Source organism: Arachis hypogaea, chromosome 17 (genome assembly GCF_003086295.3).
Source record: "Arachis hypogaea cultivar Tifrunner chromosome 17, arahy.Tifrunner.gnm2.J5K5, whole genome shotgun sequence".
NCBI classification, from domain to species: Eukaryota; Viridiplantae; Streptophyta; class Magnoliopsida; order Fabales; family Fabaceae; genus Arachis; species Arachis hypogaea.
The window spans coordinates 131,901,698-131,918,513 of NC_092052.1; the positions used below are offsets into that span (position 1 = coordinate 131,901,698).

The following is a 16,816-nucleotide window of genomic DNA, read 5'->3' on the forward strand; positions in this document are numbered from 1 at the left end:
TTGCCACCTTCAATGGTTCCTAAGGCCTCTTAAAATTCCACCTCTTTTTTTTCTAAACACCCCTTTGAACCCTAACACCCCATTATTAACCCTTGCTTTTCAATTTTGTATTGTACTTTCTCTACTTCAATTGGCTCATCTTAAAGTCTATTTTGTATTTGTCTCATTGAAATCACTAGTTCATTTTCTATAAAGCAACCAACTTTTTTTCCCTTCCTTCTTCTTAACTACTATAAGAATAAAGTTACCTAGTCTAAAGAAATTAATTAATTTTAGAGATTATTAATTAGCATGTGTTCATAATAAAATTATGTCAATCAAAAAAATTTATAAAAATATGATAATTACTTTCACATAAAAACGTCTTTTTAAAAGTAATCATCTAAAAATATACATAAATTTAATAGTTTATTTTCTAATATAACATATGTATTTATTAAAATAAAATTTTGTTAATACAAATTTTAATATATACTCTAAAAAATACATATTAAATAAATTTTTTATTTTAATGCACTAATTAATAGTACAAAATCGTGCAATTAATTAATACTCTTTTTAACGGTCACAATAGTGATATAAAAATTAAATTAAAACAGCGATATGACAAAAACAAATCTATTGAATTAAATAATTAATGTGTACGCTAGAATATTTTGACTAAATTAAATAAACAAAATATTTTAATGTTTCATTTAAAAAAATGGAAGATTATTCCTAATCACCCATGATTAATTTGACATGTGCCGTACCCCCCACTTTCCAAAATCCATGCATCTCCCCCTTTGACTTAATTTCCTCCTCAGTTTTCGGAAATAGATTCTCTCCAATTTTTTTAACACTTAGAAAAAATAAAGTGTGATCTTTCATCTTTAATTTTATAAGTAGGACTAAAAATAAATAGAAAAGAGAATAATAAAGAGTAAAATTAAATAGTAAACACTATCTAATTTTTTTTACTGAAGAGAATCTACTCCCGTTCTACATTATTTTATTTTATTGTCACACCCTATAATGATTATCATTTCTTACTTTTCTTTTTCTATTATTGTACTAACTACTGAGTATCTTTGTTGGCAAAACCCCACCACTATAACTACAAGGCCCTAGCAAGCCAAACCAAAACACAACACAAACTTTCTCTCTTTCTCTCTTCAATTTCGATCTCACACTCCCAATAACACAATTTTATTTTACACACTCAAACCAAAACACAAACATGAACACTGATCATTTCCAAAAGAATACCATGTACATAGAAACACCCGAAGCTTTTGGAGAGGCTACCAAGAACTTCGACGATGACGGACGAATCAAGCGAACCGGTATATTTTTAGTCTATATTTTTAAATATTATTAATTACTGATAAAAAATAATAAATTTTGTTAATCCTTTACTATTCATCTTATGAAAATTTTATATACGAAACTCACATAAGTTATAAATTTATGGTTCAGAAGGTTAATATTTTAAATTATCAACTTCATATAAAGACAATTTCACGTATGATTGAATTGATGAAGGTACATGGGTAACAGCAAGTGCTCACATAATAACGGCGGTGATAGGGTCAGGAGTGTTATCACTTGCATGGGCCATTGCCCAAATGGGTTGGGTGGCCGGTCCGGCGGTTCTCTTTGCCTTCTCATTCATCACTTACTTCACCTCCACTCTTCTCGCCGACTGCTACCGCTCCCCCGACCCCGTCCACGGCAAGCGAAACTACACCTATTCCGATGTCGTCAAGGCTACTTTAGGTCATTTTTCGTATATTCTTTCATCCTCATTCTATTTTAAAGTGAAAACTCATGTGCAATCGACTTTACGTAAAGTTGACAATTGAGAGTCGTTAGATAATTTGACTGATTTGACTAAATTTTCATCTAACGATTCTCAGCTATCAACTTCACGTGAAGTCGACTGCACCTGAGTTTTCACAATAGGGCGATAATGTTAGAGGAAAAAAAAGGTTAAAATTTATTTTATTTAATATTCATTAATTGTAATGAATATTAAATAAATAAATTCTAGCTATTTTTTATTTTTTTATTAAATATTTTTTAACAAAATAATCGCACGTGCAGATAGTATATATATATATATTTTGAAAAATCACTTTACTATAATTTTTATTTAAAGTTGGTAAGTGAAAATTATTTGATTAATATTTAATTATGTTAAAAATATCTAGCCATTTTTAACATTTAACTACTTTTATATCGATGTGTATTTAAGATACAAAATAGGTAAATCTTATTTATAACCTAAGTTTTGTTATTGAAACTTGGACTTTCCAGAGTCGTAATATACATCATCATGCATTCATGTCGTGACAACATTTATTAATTAATTTTACCCATAATTCATTTACAGCATAATTAAGTAAAAGTAAATAAAATTCACATAAAGGTAGATCTATCATAAATTTGTGTTTGATTTTTTTTTTTTTTTTTTTGAATTTGGTGATTTTAAGGTGGGAAGAAGTTTCAGCTGTGTGGATTAGCTCAGTATATAAATCTTGTCGGTGTAACAATCGGCTACACGATAACTGCTTCAATCAGTATGGTGTAAGTTTTTTCCAATAAAAACCTTACACAATTGACTTCAATATTAATAATTATTTCTTTGTCCATATTTAAACTTTCACATATTATTATTCCGTGTATAACATGACACGTAACTCGCTGTGTTTTATTCCATGTATAATTATGATTATTATTAATTAATAAAAGCTCTTAAATATCTTACATTACTAATGCTACTTTCCACTAACAATGTGTACTTTGTCTTATATTTTCGGTAATAGTAAAGAGGAAAAAAAAATATTAAATAAGATAAATTTAAATTATTTTAATTAATTTTTTTAAATATTATTATATATTTTTATAAATCAAGTCCTTCTATGTTGAATGGCTTGTTTTGTTTCTTCTATTTTTTTTTAATTCTTGCGTCTATTATCATATATGAAAAAAAATACTTTAACCTTTACAGCAACTCCTAATCGGTTGTTACAAGAAAATATTTATATTAATAGTATATAAAAATTAAATTATTTTAAAATTTATTTATTTTTTCATGATATTAAAATCAAAATTATTTATTAATATGAATATATTCTACGTATTTAATTTTATTCACTAATTTAATAATAAATATATTAAAAGCTTAAATTTATATTTTTTATAAAAAAATTCAATTGAAAATTTTAATATGTACCCATGCTAAACCTACTAAAAGAAATATCTCACTAATTAAGCTAAGAGATGTGATAATGATAGTAAATTAATTAGTAGTGATCATAACTATTTGGTAGAAACTCAGGTGCAGTTGACTTTACGTGAAGTTAGTACTTGAGAGCCATTAGATGATTTAACTGATTTGACTAAATTTTCATCTAACGACTCTCAGATATCAACTTTACGTGAAGCCGACTTCACCTGAATTTTCACCTAACTATTTTTTTTTTCTAATTTTGAAATGATATGTACAGGGCTGTGAAAAGGTCGAACTGTTTCCACAAACATGGGCATGAAGCAAAGTGCTACATATCAAACAACCCATCTATGATCATCTTTGCATGCATCCAAATCGTGCTTAGCCAGATTCCAAATTTTCACAAACTCTCATGGCTCTCCATTGTTGCTGCTGTTATGTCTTTTGCTTATTCTTCCATTGGCCTTGCTCTCTCCATAGCTAAAGTAACAGGTACTAACTTTAACTAACTAACCAACTATTATCTTTGAATACACAAATAATTTTAAAACAAAGAGAATATTTAAAACAACTTCAATAGAATACTTTTTTAGATAGGTGAAAACTCAGTGCAGTTAATTTCACGTGAAGTTGATAATTGAAAGTCGTTAAATAATTTGACTGATTTGATTAAATTTTTATCTAAAGACTCTCAGTACTGCACCTGAGTTTCTACTTTTTAAATATCACTTTTGACTTTATTTAAAATTAAAATTTGTATCGTACCGTATTATTTTAAAAAAAGACAAATGAAATGCTGTCATTTATATATCTATTAAATTTATTAAATAAATATTATAATATTATTATTGTAATATTGTTAAATTGAAACGAAACCAAATATTAAAATAACAAATCTTGGATCGAATCTTAAATCAGTTTTTATGATGTATGGTTTCATAAATACTTTTATGTAGCATTTTATGACTTAAAATAAAATGAAACTAAAATCAAGTATTGGAGATATTTTTTATATTTATATAGAAAGAGTTGCATGATGCGTGTTTTGGGTTTTGTACGGTGAAGGTGGCGGCGGACAAACGGCACGGACGACGCTAACCGGCGTGCAAGTTGGGGTGGACGTTACCGGAACAGAGAAAGTTTGGAGGATGTTTCAAGCAATTGGTGACATTGCATTTGCTTATGCCTATTCTAATGTCCTCATTGAGATTCAGGCAAGTCTTAATTATTTTATTTATTATTAATATTATTATCTTAATTAGATTGAAAAATAATTTTTACTTATTAACAAGTTATAGTTCAAAAAATATAATTTTTCTATACTCATTTAAAAAGTTGTGAATTTGAACTTCTTTGTCTTTAAAAAAAAAAAAAGAGGTCTATGCATGCCTACATTTACAAAAGGTTTGGACGCATATTTTAGAGAATAAGCCAAATGTGTCCTCAAAAATAAAAAAGAATTTAAAAAAAAGAAAAAAGAAAATAAACTTTCAAGATTTGATAGGTGTAAATGTGTAATTTATATAACAAAAACTAATCATTAAATTAAGCTGCAGTAGTTTTTATGTGAAATTAATAGTTGAAAATTATTAAATATCAACTTCACATAAAAATAACTGTATGTGAATTTTTACCATAAACTAATTATTATATATTTATAAATATATATTGTTTTTGAATTTGGATTCTCTAAAGTTTGAATTTCACTTTAAAGAATAAAGTGTAATCTTTTATCTTTGAATAATTTTTCTTTCATATTTATTATTAGTCCCACCTATGAAATTAATGATGAGAGATCACACTTTATTCTCTAAAGTGAAATTCAAACTTTAGAGGATTCAAATCTATTGTTTTTAATATATTAAATATATATGTTTATTTTAATTATATAAATAATTGATTTAGTGATTCATGTTTATCATGTTTAATTAGTATACGTGTAAAATAATTAGTGTGAAACACCAACCAAAAAAATGCACAGAAGCAACTAACAAAAGAATATAATAAATTCAAGTATTGTCACTTGTCAGTTCTCACGATATAATAACAAGAGAAAAGTATAGTAGTATCGTGAAATGCGTGTATAATAATATAATATATAAAGAATAGATATTCTTTTGGAGATTATAACACATACATGTCTATTCTAATGCGTTGTATTTGCATTGTCCACATACACCATCAAATCAAATAAAATAAAATCATCCTCCACTTAATAAAGAGAAACATATATATAGCTATAAACAGCCACATTCATTTATCTGGTTTCGACAGGTGTCTACAAAAACAATCATTAATTTCTATATTGGTATAGTTAGCCCCATCGTTCTTGTTTGTTATAATTATTACATGCCAAAAATAGTTACTAATAATAATGAATTGTCCCTATGAAAAAGGTGGCCATAGAAATATTAATATACTATTAAGTACAATATATTGGCTAAAAATTTTTATTATGAAAGATAAACGTGTGCAATTCAATTCTGTTGGTGTGTGTATATATTTTATTTTGATATGGAAATTAGTAATCGGACCTATCAATTACTTTATAATTTGATTTTTAAAATTTTTTAAATATCAAATCGGAGAGTTTAATTTGTTTGTTATGATTTTTTTTTTAAAAAAAAATTACAAATTGGAGGGTCCGACTTTTTGTTTTTTATAAATCGGATGGTCCGATTTTTATTCTCAAACAAATCGGAGGGTCCGATTTTCACATTTTAAATAAAAAAGTTACACATTTGAGAATAACACTCTTATTATCCATAATCCTAAAAAATACCATTTCCACCCCAATATAAAAAATAATTTGCGCAATATATTGCTTAATATTTTCCTTTTTTAATAATATTATAGTGTATGATTAAAAAATAATTTCATTTCTGTTAATAACATTTGACACTTAAATAAATGTAAACAAATTATTAAAAAAGGGTAGATAAAAAAAGATTAATCAGAATAATATGTACCTTAACTTATCTGATATTGATGGGTTTTTGCTAAAGTCAATATTTACAGCCATCAAAATGGTAGAATATGTTCTATGACTATTCAAAACTAAAGATTCTTAAGATTTTTATTAAAACCTATCATGGAAAAAGTAGTAGTAAAGTTAAATTACACCTTTCTACTAAAAGGTCCAAGAAAAGATGCTAAAGCTAAGGAAAATCCTATCACCATCACAATGGTATCACAGAAATGTGTATCACTATTTTTTTCCCCCCCTCAAAGATTCCTTATAAACAAACAGTATGAATCATTACACTCATGAACCACTATCACCAATGGCAACTTGCAGGGGGAAAAAAAGAAGAGAGATTTTAAGTAAGCTTAGTCTTTGAAAATATTCTAAATTTTGATTTTTTTTTTTTTAATCTCTATAATCTTTTTTTGGGTGGTCTAATCCCCATTTCTTCTTATTTTTGTATTTTGATCCTTACATCAAAATAGTATAACTGTATAAGTCATTCAAATAATCGTTCAAGTTTCTGAGACCAATTTATCACAATTATTCAAGGTTAAGAGAAGAAAAAATTGGACCTAAATCAAAATAATTTTTTACATATATATCAAAGACAAAATCTTTAAAAAAAGAGAAGTACAAACATTTTTGTACATGAGTTTGAGTGAAAAGTTTCACACCATTAACCACAACTGTAACAATCACAATATTCTATGGGCATAGTAAGTAGTAATTAAATAAATGGAGTCTATGTGGTTGCAGGATACCCTGAAATCAAGCCCTCCAGAGAACAAGGTCATGAAGAGAGCAAGTTTGATTGGAATCATGACCACAACCATATTTTATGTGCTATGTGGCTGCATAGGTTATGCAGCATTTGGAAACGATGCACCCGGAAACTTCCTCACAGGGTTCGGATTCTATGAGCCATTCTGGCTAATAGACTTTGCCAACGTCTGCATCGCCGTCCACTTGATCGGCGCATACCAGGTAAAAAGAAACTCTAATTTGACTAAAATAGTCTTTTATGTAAAGATACTAGTTGAAAAGTGCCAACGAGCTATAGCTCCAATGGCATAATCTCTCCATACTCACCTAGAGGTCGCTCGTTAATGCTTTTATTATTGTTGTTGTTGGTAGGTCTTCTGCCAGCCCATATTTGGTTTCGTAGAGAAATGGAGCAAAGAAAAATGGAGCAATAGCCAGTTTGTGAATGCAGAGCACTCTGTGAACCTTCCACTATGTGGAACCTACAGTGTGAACTTGTTCAGAGTGGTGTGGAGAACCTTATATGTTATCTTCACTGCTTTGATAGCTATGATGTTCCCATTCTTCAATGACTTCCTTGGCCTAATTGGTTCAATATCATTTTGGCCATTAACGGTTTACTTCCCCATTGAGATGTACATAAAGCAATCAAATATGCAAAGATTTTCATTCACATGGACATGGCTCAAGATATTGAGTTGGGTATGCTTGATTGTTTCTATTATTTCAGCAGCTGGATCCATCCAAGGCCTTGCTCAAGATCTCAAGAAATATCAGCCTTTCAAGCCTCAGCAATAATACCTTGTTCCATGTGTTATTATATTATATTGTTTTTCTTTGTTTAGTTGCTATTTTTGTGTGTTTCTTGTTTTAATAAGTTATCAGTAAGTTCATGGATAATGTAATGTTATCAGTGTCCTGTGGGAAAGAAAGAATGTAGCATGCAGTTTTAGTGTATATATGTCATGAATAATCAATCAATCCCCATGTTAGTTTGCCAAGTTAAGCACATCAATCATCATTTAACATTGCCATTGATGGTAACATATACCCACTTGATTCATTTATATTGTATCTGCATCAAAAGAGAGTATTTATAATGGCATAGTGAAAGTTTCAAGTGTCAAGAATCAAGTTCAGCATCCAGAAACTTAATCGACAACTATGTCCATGACTGGTGAGTTGCTGGAAAACAATATAACAAGCATCATCATGCTCACTCCACTTACTACTGTCATAAATATATGAGGCGTCAATCATGTACAATAGACATGTGATATGTCTCATCACTACTCTCCATGTTTCTACCATTAATAATAATAATAATAATAATATGAAAAGATGAAATGAACAAATCAGAAATTTTAGTAGACACGTAGAGAGGTAGAGGTTACTAAATACAGGTTCAAAGGTGAAAGCATGATCAAATATACGGAAGGCAAGATGATAAGTTAATTAACGTAAAACTATATTGCTTACAGTACCCAGAAAAAGACAAAACTGCATTGGTTATGCCAAGACTCATATTGGCCAGAAGGCTATGGTGGTAGATAACGAGCTTGTGAGCCGAAAATCATAACTACGCTTTAAGCATAATTTCAAGCTTATTTTCCAAGCCTTGGGGACTTAATTTCCAAAGTCCAAACTAGAGTTAAATCTTAATTTGGCCCCTGAAATTTAGTCCGATACTCAGAATGACCCCCACAATTTCGTTGGCCCCAATTAGAACCCCCAAATTTGTAATTGTGGCTCCAACTTGCCCCTACAATCATCTCCGTCACCAGAATGCTGATTTGATGTAATTGCATGACACGGTGGATACTATTTAAACGACGGCGCATTGGTTTCGCGCCCAAACCCTTTAGAAACCATGTCATTTCAGTTTTTTGTGGGTTAAAACTTTCTTTCTTTCCACTACGACGATCATAAGTTGCCAAATATCAAGAAAACCCTTACACTACGTGGTTTCCAAAGGGTTTGCATGCGAAACCAATACGCCGTCGTTTAAGTAGTGTCCATCATATCATGCAATTGCGCTAAATCAGCATTCCGGTGACGGAGATAATCGCAGGGACAAGCTGGAGCCACAATTGTAAATTTGGGAGTTCTAATTAGAGCCAACGAAATTGTAAGGATCATTCTGAGTCAGGGGCCAAATTAACTCTCCAAACTATCCCTTGGGGCCTTTTTTAATTGTATTTTGGTTTTTTTTTTTTTTTTTTTGGGAAGAGGGGGGGGGGGTAGTGCTTGGGCATTGTTGTGGATCAGGCCCCTAATTAACAGGGCTTTCCTTAGTTAGAAGCCAGTTAGCAACTTAGCATATAAATAGGGCTTCTCCCAAATAAATAGCCCTTACGATTTTAACTACTTCACCGTCTACCTCTGATTTACGATAGAATCCATTTCCATAATACACCATTTTTTCATTTTCTTTCTTGTGTTCAGTCTTTCATTGTTCCAGTTCTCTCATTTTTCTGACACTGAATAGCAATACCATTTTGGACATAATGTAAATCTATCCGACAACATATGATGTATCTTGAAGTTTGGTTCTGGGAATGTAAAACCCAAGTGTGCATAAAAGCAAGGATGGGGAATGGTCTTTTCTATAAGATGACAATTAACACTTTACACTGCTTTCCTTCTACAATTTGTGACATCAAGATATAACAGTAAGCAAAATAATGAACTCAATTGCAGCTACAGAGTAAAATAAACAATGTATTACCCAAGTAGAGAGATCAACCAGACTCTGTCTCACTCAAGACAAACGCCTGAATAAGACTTTGGGCAGCATGAGTTTGCTCCGGGGTTCCTGATATTATAATCTTGGTTTCCACAGCTCCAGGCTTTGGATCCATAAATTTGATATTTGCGTCAGAGATCTGGAAGTGTTGATCAAATTGTAAATGTCAAAATCATAAAGTGTTATGCAGTGACTTCATCAACAATCACACCACAGCACATTTGAAGTTAAAAGCAAATAGAACAGAGGGTTAATGATCTTGTCATTTTAGTCATGCATTATTGATGTCAGAGTCACATTAATACATATCAAAGCTATCACACAAGTAAAATACAAATGATATGAACAATGTTAAGATATCTCTTCTGAGTGTTCCTAGAGCATTCAAAACATAAAGAATATCAATGCATGTGTATATGTATGCCGCAGCTATGCCGTATGGAAAGCGCAAAAGCTATCCATCAGTAAACAGTAAACACCAGATGTAAGCTACAAAATTATAATTGCAAATTTTCAAAAGTAGTGGATTCACCTCAAGTATTTGTTTTAGGCATTCACCATCCTCCCCATAAATTACAGGCACAAGCTTTCGAGGAACAACTACTTCAACTGTGGTACTAGTGATAATTGGTTGGCCCCCACTACACAATAAAAGTCAGTTATTATAATATTATAATTATAAAATCGGAAGGGGAATTGAAAAATTATAGCAAGAAATTTATTGACAAAAGAAAGACAAGAAACATACCTTGCAAATCCTGGAATTCTCCTATGAGGGCCTCCTGGAAAGTCTGGCAAGCCCATGGGTCCACCACCTTCTAGTAACCCCTAGAAACAATATATCCAACATAACTCTTAACTACTGGTAAGCCCCGTCAAAGAAGGAGCTTCTTTAAGCATAACGGCTCCTTAGAAAAATATGATATGTTATAGGTTCAGAAATATTACAGCCAGAGAACAAGACTATACTGCCTGGTCTGGCTTGGTTAAGGACATATTTGCCCGTAATCTGTCCTCCACTATAGATATTGATTTGAACGAGGTTCTTATCATCGCCTAAATTAGAATTAGGCCAGAATTTAAAAATTTTTTTATAATTTAAAAAAAACTTCCCTGCCAGGGATTGAACTAGGAAGTCACAGTTGATGTTAAATATGAAATTAAATACATTAACTAGAGCTTTGAAAGAATATATTTTTTCTAATTTTTATTGAGAACCCATTAAGAAATTATGAACCATAGGGTTTTATAGTAGATGACCTAAATCTAAATCTCAATTATATATAAATATGCTGCAAAGGGTTTAGCAAGAATAAGCTAATACCTGAGGACCCCAAGGCTTCCTTTCGGATAAATGAGGAGGAATGCCTGGTCTGCGTATATTATTAATAAAAGGAGGACCATCATCAAGGGGAAAACCCCCGTGTGGAGGTGGACCTAGATTAGAATACATCCGTGGTGGTGAAAGTCCTCGCCTTCCAAAGTAAGGTGGGAATGGAGGACCTTGATCTAGAAATGGAGAATTGGAAGGATAATTGATAGATGGAAATGCATCACGAAAGAAATGATGTCTTAGTCTTGTGGTTACTTGCAGAAGTGCATCGTGCACTGCCTCAACTTCTCCACTTATCTGTCATAAAATCACAAAAGATAAGCAAAAGGTGAAGCATGACTGCAATAACACTAGAAAATGAAAATTTGTTTCAATTAATAATAACTGAGCAACCTTGTCAGTCCAATTAATAGAACAGAAAAATCACAACCATATAATTGAATATCAAAAAGTTACTCCAACTGCTCTGAAAATCCACATGACTTTACAATGAGCTTTTTATTTACCTAAGAGAACATGGTTAGTATGTTGTATAATTAAGGTAACATCCACCTTGTATCTCCTAAATCCAAGGAAAGCAATCAAATTCGAGTGAAATAATTACAAGATATCAGCAATCACTACATAAACAATAGTCAGATGAGATAAAATGGTATATGTAATTTTAAGAGCATCAAACTTGGTAGAAATCCCACCTGAATTACTTCTTCATCTTCTGAAGCACACTTTGGAACCTTATCCTTGCCTAATATACGGATATGGGCCCCTGATAACTTCCTCATTTCAGTTATGATGGAACCACCCTTGCCAAGGAGACAACCTATTTGATTGGAAGAAACAAGAAGCCTAGCTAACATATTATGCTCTTTGGGATCAGGTATAGACCTTCCTATTCTGCTCTGCACACGAAATACAGCCTCTTGCACGGGAGATACTCTATCATCTGGGTGCTGCGATTATTAATCTAGTATCAGCATAAACAGGAATACAGCTCCATAACAATAGTTCAAGAAAAAAAGGGGGAGGGGGGAGATACTAGCACCATACCGCTGGACCAGATATGACAATAATGCAATGCTCTGAATCTGGACTGCCTTCTATAACCTTAATTTCACTAGCTGTCTCCTGTTGCACAGCCTTTATGATTGCTCCACCTTTACAATAACATTTCCTACTCTTTCAGCATGACACAATAAACGGAAAGTAAGCATCTCCTGTGAAGGCCTCATGCGTCCATGTATGGCACCTTCATGAAATTTGGGAATTACAGGAGGACCAGGATGAAAAACAGAAATATCATGAGGTCCTGCAGCAAAAGGCGCTCCTTGAGCAGCAAGAGAACGGTTATGTGGTGGGAATTGACCAGATGAATGAGAAGATGGTCCTGTAGGATTGGCACGAAGAGGTTCATGATCCCGAGGTGGATTTTCCAAAAGTTGTTGAGAAACAGATTGAAGAGCTTTCCTGACGACATCAATTCCACCCGTGATCTACATCACAGCATACATATGAAAAATAATGCTAAAACAGCATGAAGAGGGTTTAAACAGGGTACTATGCATACATGCAAAAGCACACATACAGAAGTAAGAAGTTACATTTAAGTTTTGACAGTGAATCAAATAGTATTTGACCAAGCAAACAATCCTGCAAGGTCTTTGCAACTTCAAATAACATTAACAATGGTAGTTTTGTACAATGAGATGCACTTTTTTGCTGTTTTAGTTCAGACAGAGTGACAATCATTTACCTGAACAAGCTCATCAGAATCCGATGCACACAGTGGAAGTTTGTCCCTTGGAAGGATCCGAATCTGTGCCCCACTATCAGCTGACATTTGCTTTATTACGCTACCACCTTTCCCCAGAAGGCATCCAACTTGACTAGAAAGGACAAGTAGCCTAAAAACAAAGGACAAAGATTTACTACCTTCTTTATCCCCCTCTGTTGTCTCCTCCATTCCTTCAACCATCTTCTCAAAACCAGCGAGAGAGCCTTCCGAATGGCAGAATGCCCCTTCTCGCTCTTCAAATCTTCAACCGGAACAGACCCCTTATCCTCATCATTGTCTGCATCGTCTTTTGCCCCAATCTCCTTCTCCTTGCTCTCAGCTTCATCATCATCATTTTTATTGTTGTTGTTATTGTTATTAACCTCCCTTCCTTGGTCAGTGACTTCCTCAGTCTCCTTATCAGAACCTAGAATAGTAATAACCCTCTCATCACATCCAGGTACAGCTTCCTCAATCTTAACCTTCACACCAGTTTCCTGTCGGATTTGTGTCACGGTGACACCACCTTTGCCGATAACACTCCCAATCCTCGACGCGGAGCAGAGCAACCGGAAAACAACACTTCCCGGAGCAAAATCCAACGGCGGAAAACCAGTTCCTGACTTTTGGCGTTTCGCTTTCCCATTTGGCTCCGCATTTGGCCTCTTAGACGATGTCATTGGAAACTAACACTGATAATAAACAATGTGGCACACCTATTTTCACACCATAGCATCAGCATTATCACTAACTAACACAAGCACACACATATAATAACTACAATTCAAACCACAAGCTTCTGTGCCAAAACTATTCAAGAAGTGAATTGAATTGAACAAACATTTAATTGCCAAATTCAGCTAAGCAATAAAGTACTTATCAGGATGTTCAACTTTTAAGTACGGCAAACAATAGAATTTAATGAAAGAAACATTCAAGAAAAAAGGAAAACGAAACGAGAAATTGAAAAACAGCATGCGTATTATTGAAACCTTGAGGAACGAAATCGCGAGCGAGAGCGAAGGGAACCGAAGGGAGAACGAAGAAGAAGAAAGCGCCGTATGCGGCCGGCGTCAGCGATGTGATATGAGACGGAAAACCCCCAAAGTTACAGAAATTTTTTCCACTTTTTTCTTTTTCTTTTTGTTTTCTTTCAAGCTTTTTTCCAGTGAGAGTCAGTGACCAAAACCTCTTGGGATTTGGGCTCCGTATGGGCCACTATTATTGGTTGAGCCCATAATAATTGGGCCAAAAAATTATAAGACCTCTTTGAAAAATTTTATTTTTTATGTCTATTTTATTTGTATTTTGATTAATTTATTATTTTGTTTTTCATAGTATCTCTCAATCTATTGGGTAACTAACTTAATTAAGCTCCTTTTGATAAAATAACTTAAACAATAAATGACTCTGTTAAAAGTAACTTATAAATAAGTTATTTTGTATTTGAATTTTTAACTCTAAAAGTGCTTATTTTAAAGAAATATAATGAAAAGTAGAAGTATTATGAGAGAAGTCATTTTTTTTAACTTCTCTATAAGCTCCAAAATAGCTTCTTAGAAAGTTACAATTTGATTTTGAAAATTGAACCCGACATTAATACTACTACTTTTCATAAGTCAAAAGTTAAAAAAAGTTACTTCTAGAGTTTCCCAAACGGGCCCTAATTCATAACAAAATTCTAACATTTACTTAAGCTGACGAGTGATTAACCACTCAAAAATCCAAGTTAATCCATTCGTATCTTAATTAAATACTAAAAAATCAATCCTCATTTTTTTTTGTCCACGGTATCCCTCAGTCCGACAGGCCAAGGACTAATCCGTCGTGGATCGGAGCTCCATTTAAGGGTCTAAGGCGGGATTCGAACTTCCGACACTTATTTAAGCGGACAAGTGAGCTAACCACTTGACCAACCCAAGTCGGTTAATTCAATCTTTTTTTTTTTGGACGTGTAATTCAATCTTGATTTTATACATATAAAAATGCTTTAAAATTTTATGTCCAAAAAAAAAACCCGTTATTGTGCTCGACACTAGAGGCCCTTCTGAGAACGAGAAAAATGTTTGTTGAATTGGAGCCCATTCCTCTATTCAGTTTCACTTTTTTAGTTTTTGTTTTCATGGTTTTGTAAAAAATTAAAAATAAAATATAAAAATAAAAAAAAAAAATTTTTCTTTTTAATATTTTCTCCTTTTTCTTTTGAAAATTATAAAATTCAAAATGCAATGCAAACTAAATAGGCTCTTGTTCTTAAATCACAGTTCATTTCTTTGTTCCTCAGGCATAAGATTCTTTGTTACTGAAGGAGTCCTTTCTTACAAAAGGTTTTAAAAAATAGTATTGTTAGCGAATAATATTTAAATTTATTTTATTTGATATAATATTTATAATTTTATATATATATAATATCTATAATTTTATATTTATTATATTTAATATTATATAATTATTTTAGTGATAATTAATGGATATTAAATAAGATAATTTTAAATAATTTAAAATAAATTTTTATTATTTTTTAAATATTATTGAAAAAATTTATGAACATGGTGGACAGGGATAAAGGTGACACACAAAATAAATGCATGCATAAAACGAAAAGTTTTCTACATTGAAGTGCACTCAACATTGATTATTTGAAATTCCTTTTTGGGTTGAGTCAATTCTTTTAATATAACGCTAAACTATTCTGAATCCTTTTGTGCAATGAAAGCACAACACAAGAAAAAGATGTAGCATTATTATGGAGTAATAATGCATTACAACTAAATAAAGGTGAAAGAGTACCTAGGCTATTCTGAATCTTTTTTTTTTTTTTTTTTTGCCATAAGATGGCGGAGAAACACATCAATTATAAAAGGGGCTTTAAAATGTCCACAGGGAACATCATTCATTTAAACTATAAAGATTAATATTATGATGGAGTGCTTTGTTTCTTGCTTCTTTTGTCACATTGTATTCGAGTAAATGATTAAATTAGTTACTAAAAGATTATTCATTATTTAAATTGAATTTTAAAATATGTTTTTAATTAAATTTATTTTTTAAATATTTTAAATTAATCATGTTAGTTCTTTTGTAACTTCTATTACTAATAGTGTCAGAATTTGTTGATGTAAACGTTAAGTAACATCACAACATATACCTAATAGTCTTAATTGACTATTAATCTAACTAATTTATGAAATTAAATTAAATAACCCCAAATTGAGAGATTCTAATATCTCAAATTCTCCTATCAATTAGATTTTTATTTGATCTAATTTCATAAATTTATTATGTTAATAGTCAATTAAAATTCTTAGGTGTATGTTGTGGTGTCACTTAACGTGCCAGATTAACAAATTTGACACATCAATAAAGAAAGTGACGAGAGAACTAACATGACTAATTAAAATCTTTAAAAGATGAATTTAATTAAAAAATCTTTCGAGAACCAATTTAAAAATTGAGTGATCTTTTAGAGACTAATTTAACCATTTACTCTATTGTATTCAAGTACTGCTTTTGGTACATTTGTTTTCTCAACATTCTCTGAATTAAAATAACAATTTTTTTTTTTACGGAAAGAAACATTTTTCATTCATTAAAAAGTCAAACTGTACTTACAAATATCATAGAAATATTAGTTCTATATCAATAATAATCTAATAAATATCTTATATATTGAACTATAATTTGATAGAGAGTCCTTATACTGTACAAATGTAAATGTGTACAGATTTACAGAGATTCTATTTTAACTATACTTTTTTTGACATGTGTCCATCTTTTGTCTTGTAAATGAAAAGTTGGCTCATAGCTTGGTTTTGAAGCCTGAAATGAAACAAGTCTATTTATTTAAAAATTTGTATATGGTTCACCTACAAATGCATTGAATTTTATACAAGTGTCTTAATAATTGATAGCATTGTTATTTTATTTTGTTAATCCAAATAATCCAATAATTTTTTTCTTAGTATTTTATAATAATTTTGATCTCACATTTAAATATACATTTGACGCTTTTTCTACAGACA

The 16,816-nt window shown here is 31.4% G+C and overlaps 3 protein-coding genes across 3 annotated transcripts; 1 reads left to right on the top strand and 2 right to left on the bottom strand.

Annotated features, from left to right (window-relative positions):
- The first annotated feature begins 1,062 nt into the window (after nucleotides 1-1,062).
- LOC112764516 (amino acid permease 6) lies at nucleotides 1,063-7,945 on the top strand. The gene is made up of 7 exons (XM_025810162.3): nucleotides 1,063-1,325; nucleotides 1,525-1,758; nucleotides 2,475-2,568; nucleotides 3,492-3,706; nucleotides 4,280-4,428; nucleotides 6,939-7,166; nucleotides 7,317-7,945. The coding sequence occupies exons 1-7, from the start codon at nucleotides 1,220-1,222 to the stop codon at nucleotides 7,740-7,742; spliced, it is 1,452 nt and encodes a 483-aa protein (XP_025665947.1). The 5' UTR covers nucleotides 1,063-1,219; the 3' UTR covers nucleotides 7,743-7,945.
- Nucleotides 7,946-9,534: 1,589 nt separating this feature from the next.
- On the bottom strand, nucleotides 9,535-13,949 carry LOC112764515 (KH domain-containing protein HEN4-like). The gene is made up of 8 exons (XM_072223694.1): nucleotides 13,787-13,949; nucleotides 12,774-13,510; nucleotides 12,071-12,513; nucleotides 11,719-11,973; nucleotides 11,015-11,320; nucleotides 10,439-10,518; nucleotides 10,223-10,331; nucleotides 9,535-9,829 (listed from the first exon to the last, which is right to left on the bottom strand). The coding sequence occupies exons 4-8, from the start codon at nucleotides 11,878-11,880 to the stop codon at nucleotides 9,686-9,688; spliced, it is 801 nt and encodes a 266-aa protein (XP_072079795.1). The 5' UTR covers nucleotides 11,881-11,973; nucleotides 12,071-12,513; nucleotides 12,774-13,510; nucleotides 13,787-13,949; the 3' UTR covers nucleotides 9,535-9,685.
- Nucleotides 11,913-13,474, bottom strand: LOC140173079 (RNA-binding KH domain-containing protein RCF3-like). The gene is made up of 5 exons (XM_072222075.1): nucleotides 12,993-13,474; nucleotides 12,774-12,906; nucleotides 12,270-12,513; nucleotides 12,071-12,177; nucleotides 11,913-11,987 (listed from the first exon to the last, which is right to left on the bottom strand). Exons 1-5 carry the CDS (start codon nucleotides 13,472-13,474, stop codon nucleotides 11,913-11,915), a joined length of 1,041 nt encoding a protein of 346 aa, XP_072078176.1.
- Nucleotides 13,950-16,816: the final 2,867 nt, after the last annotated feature.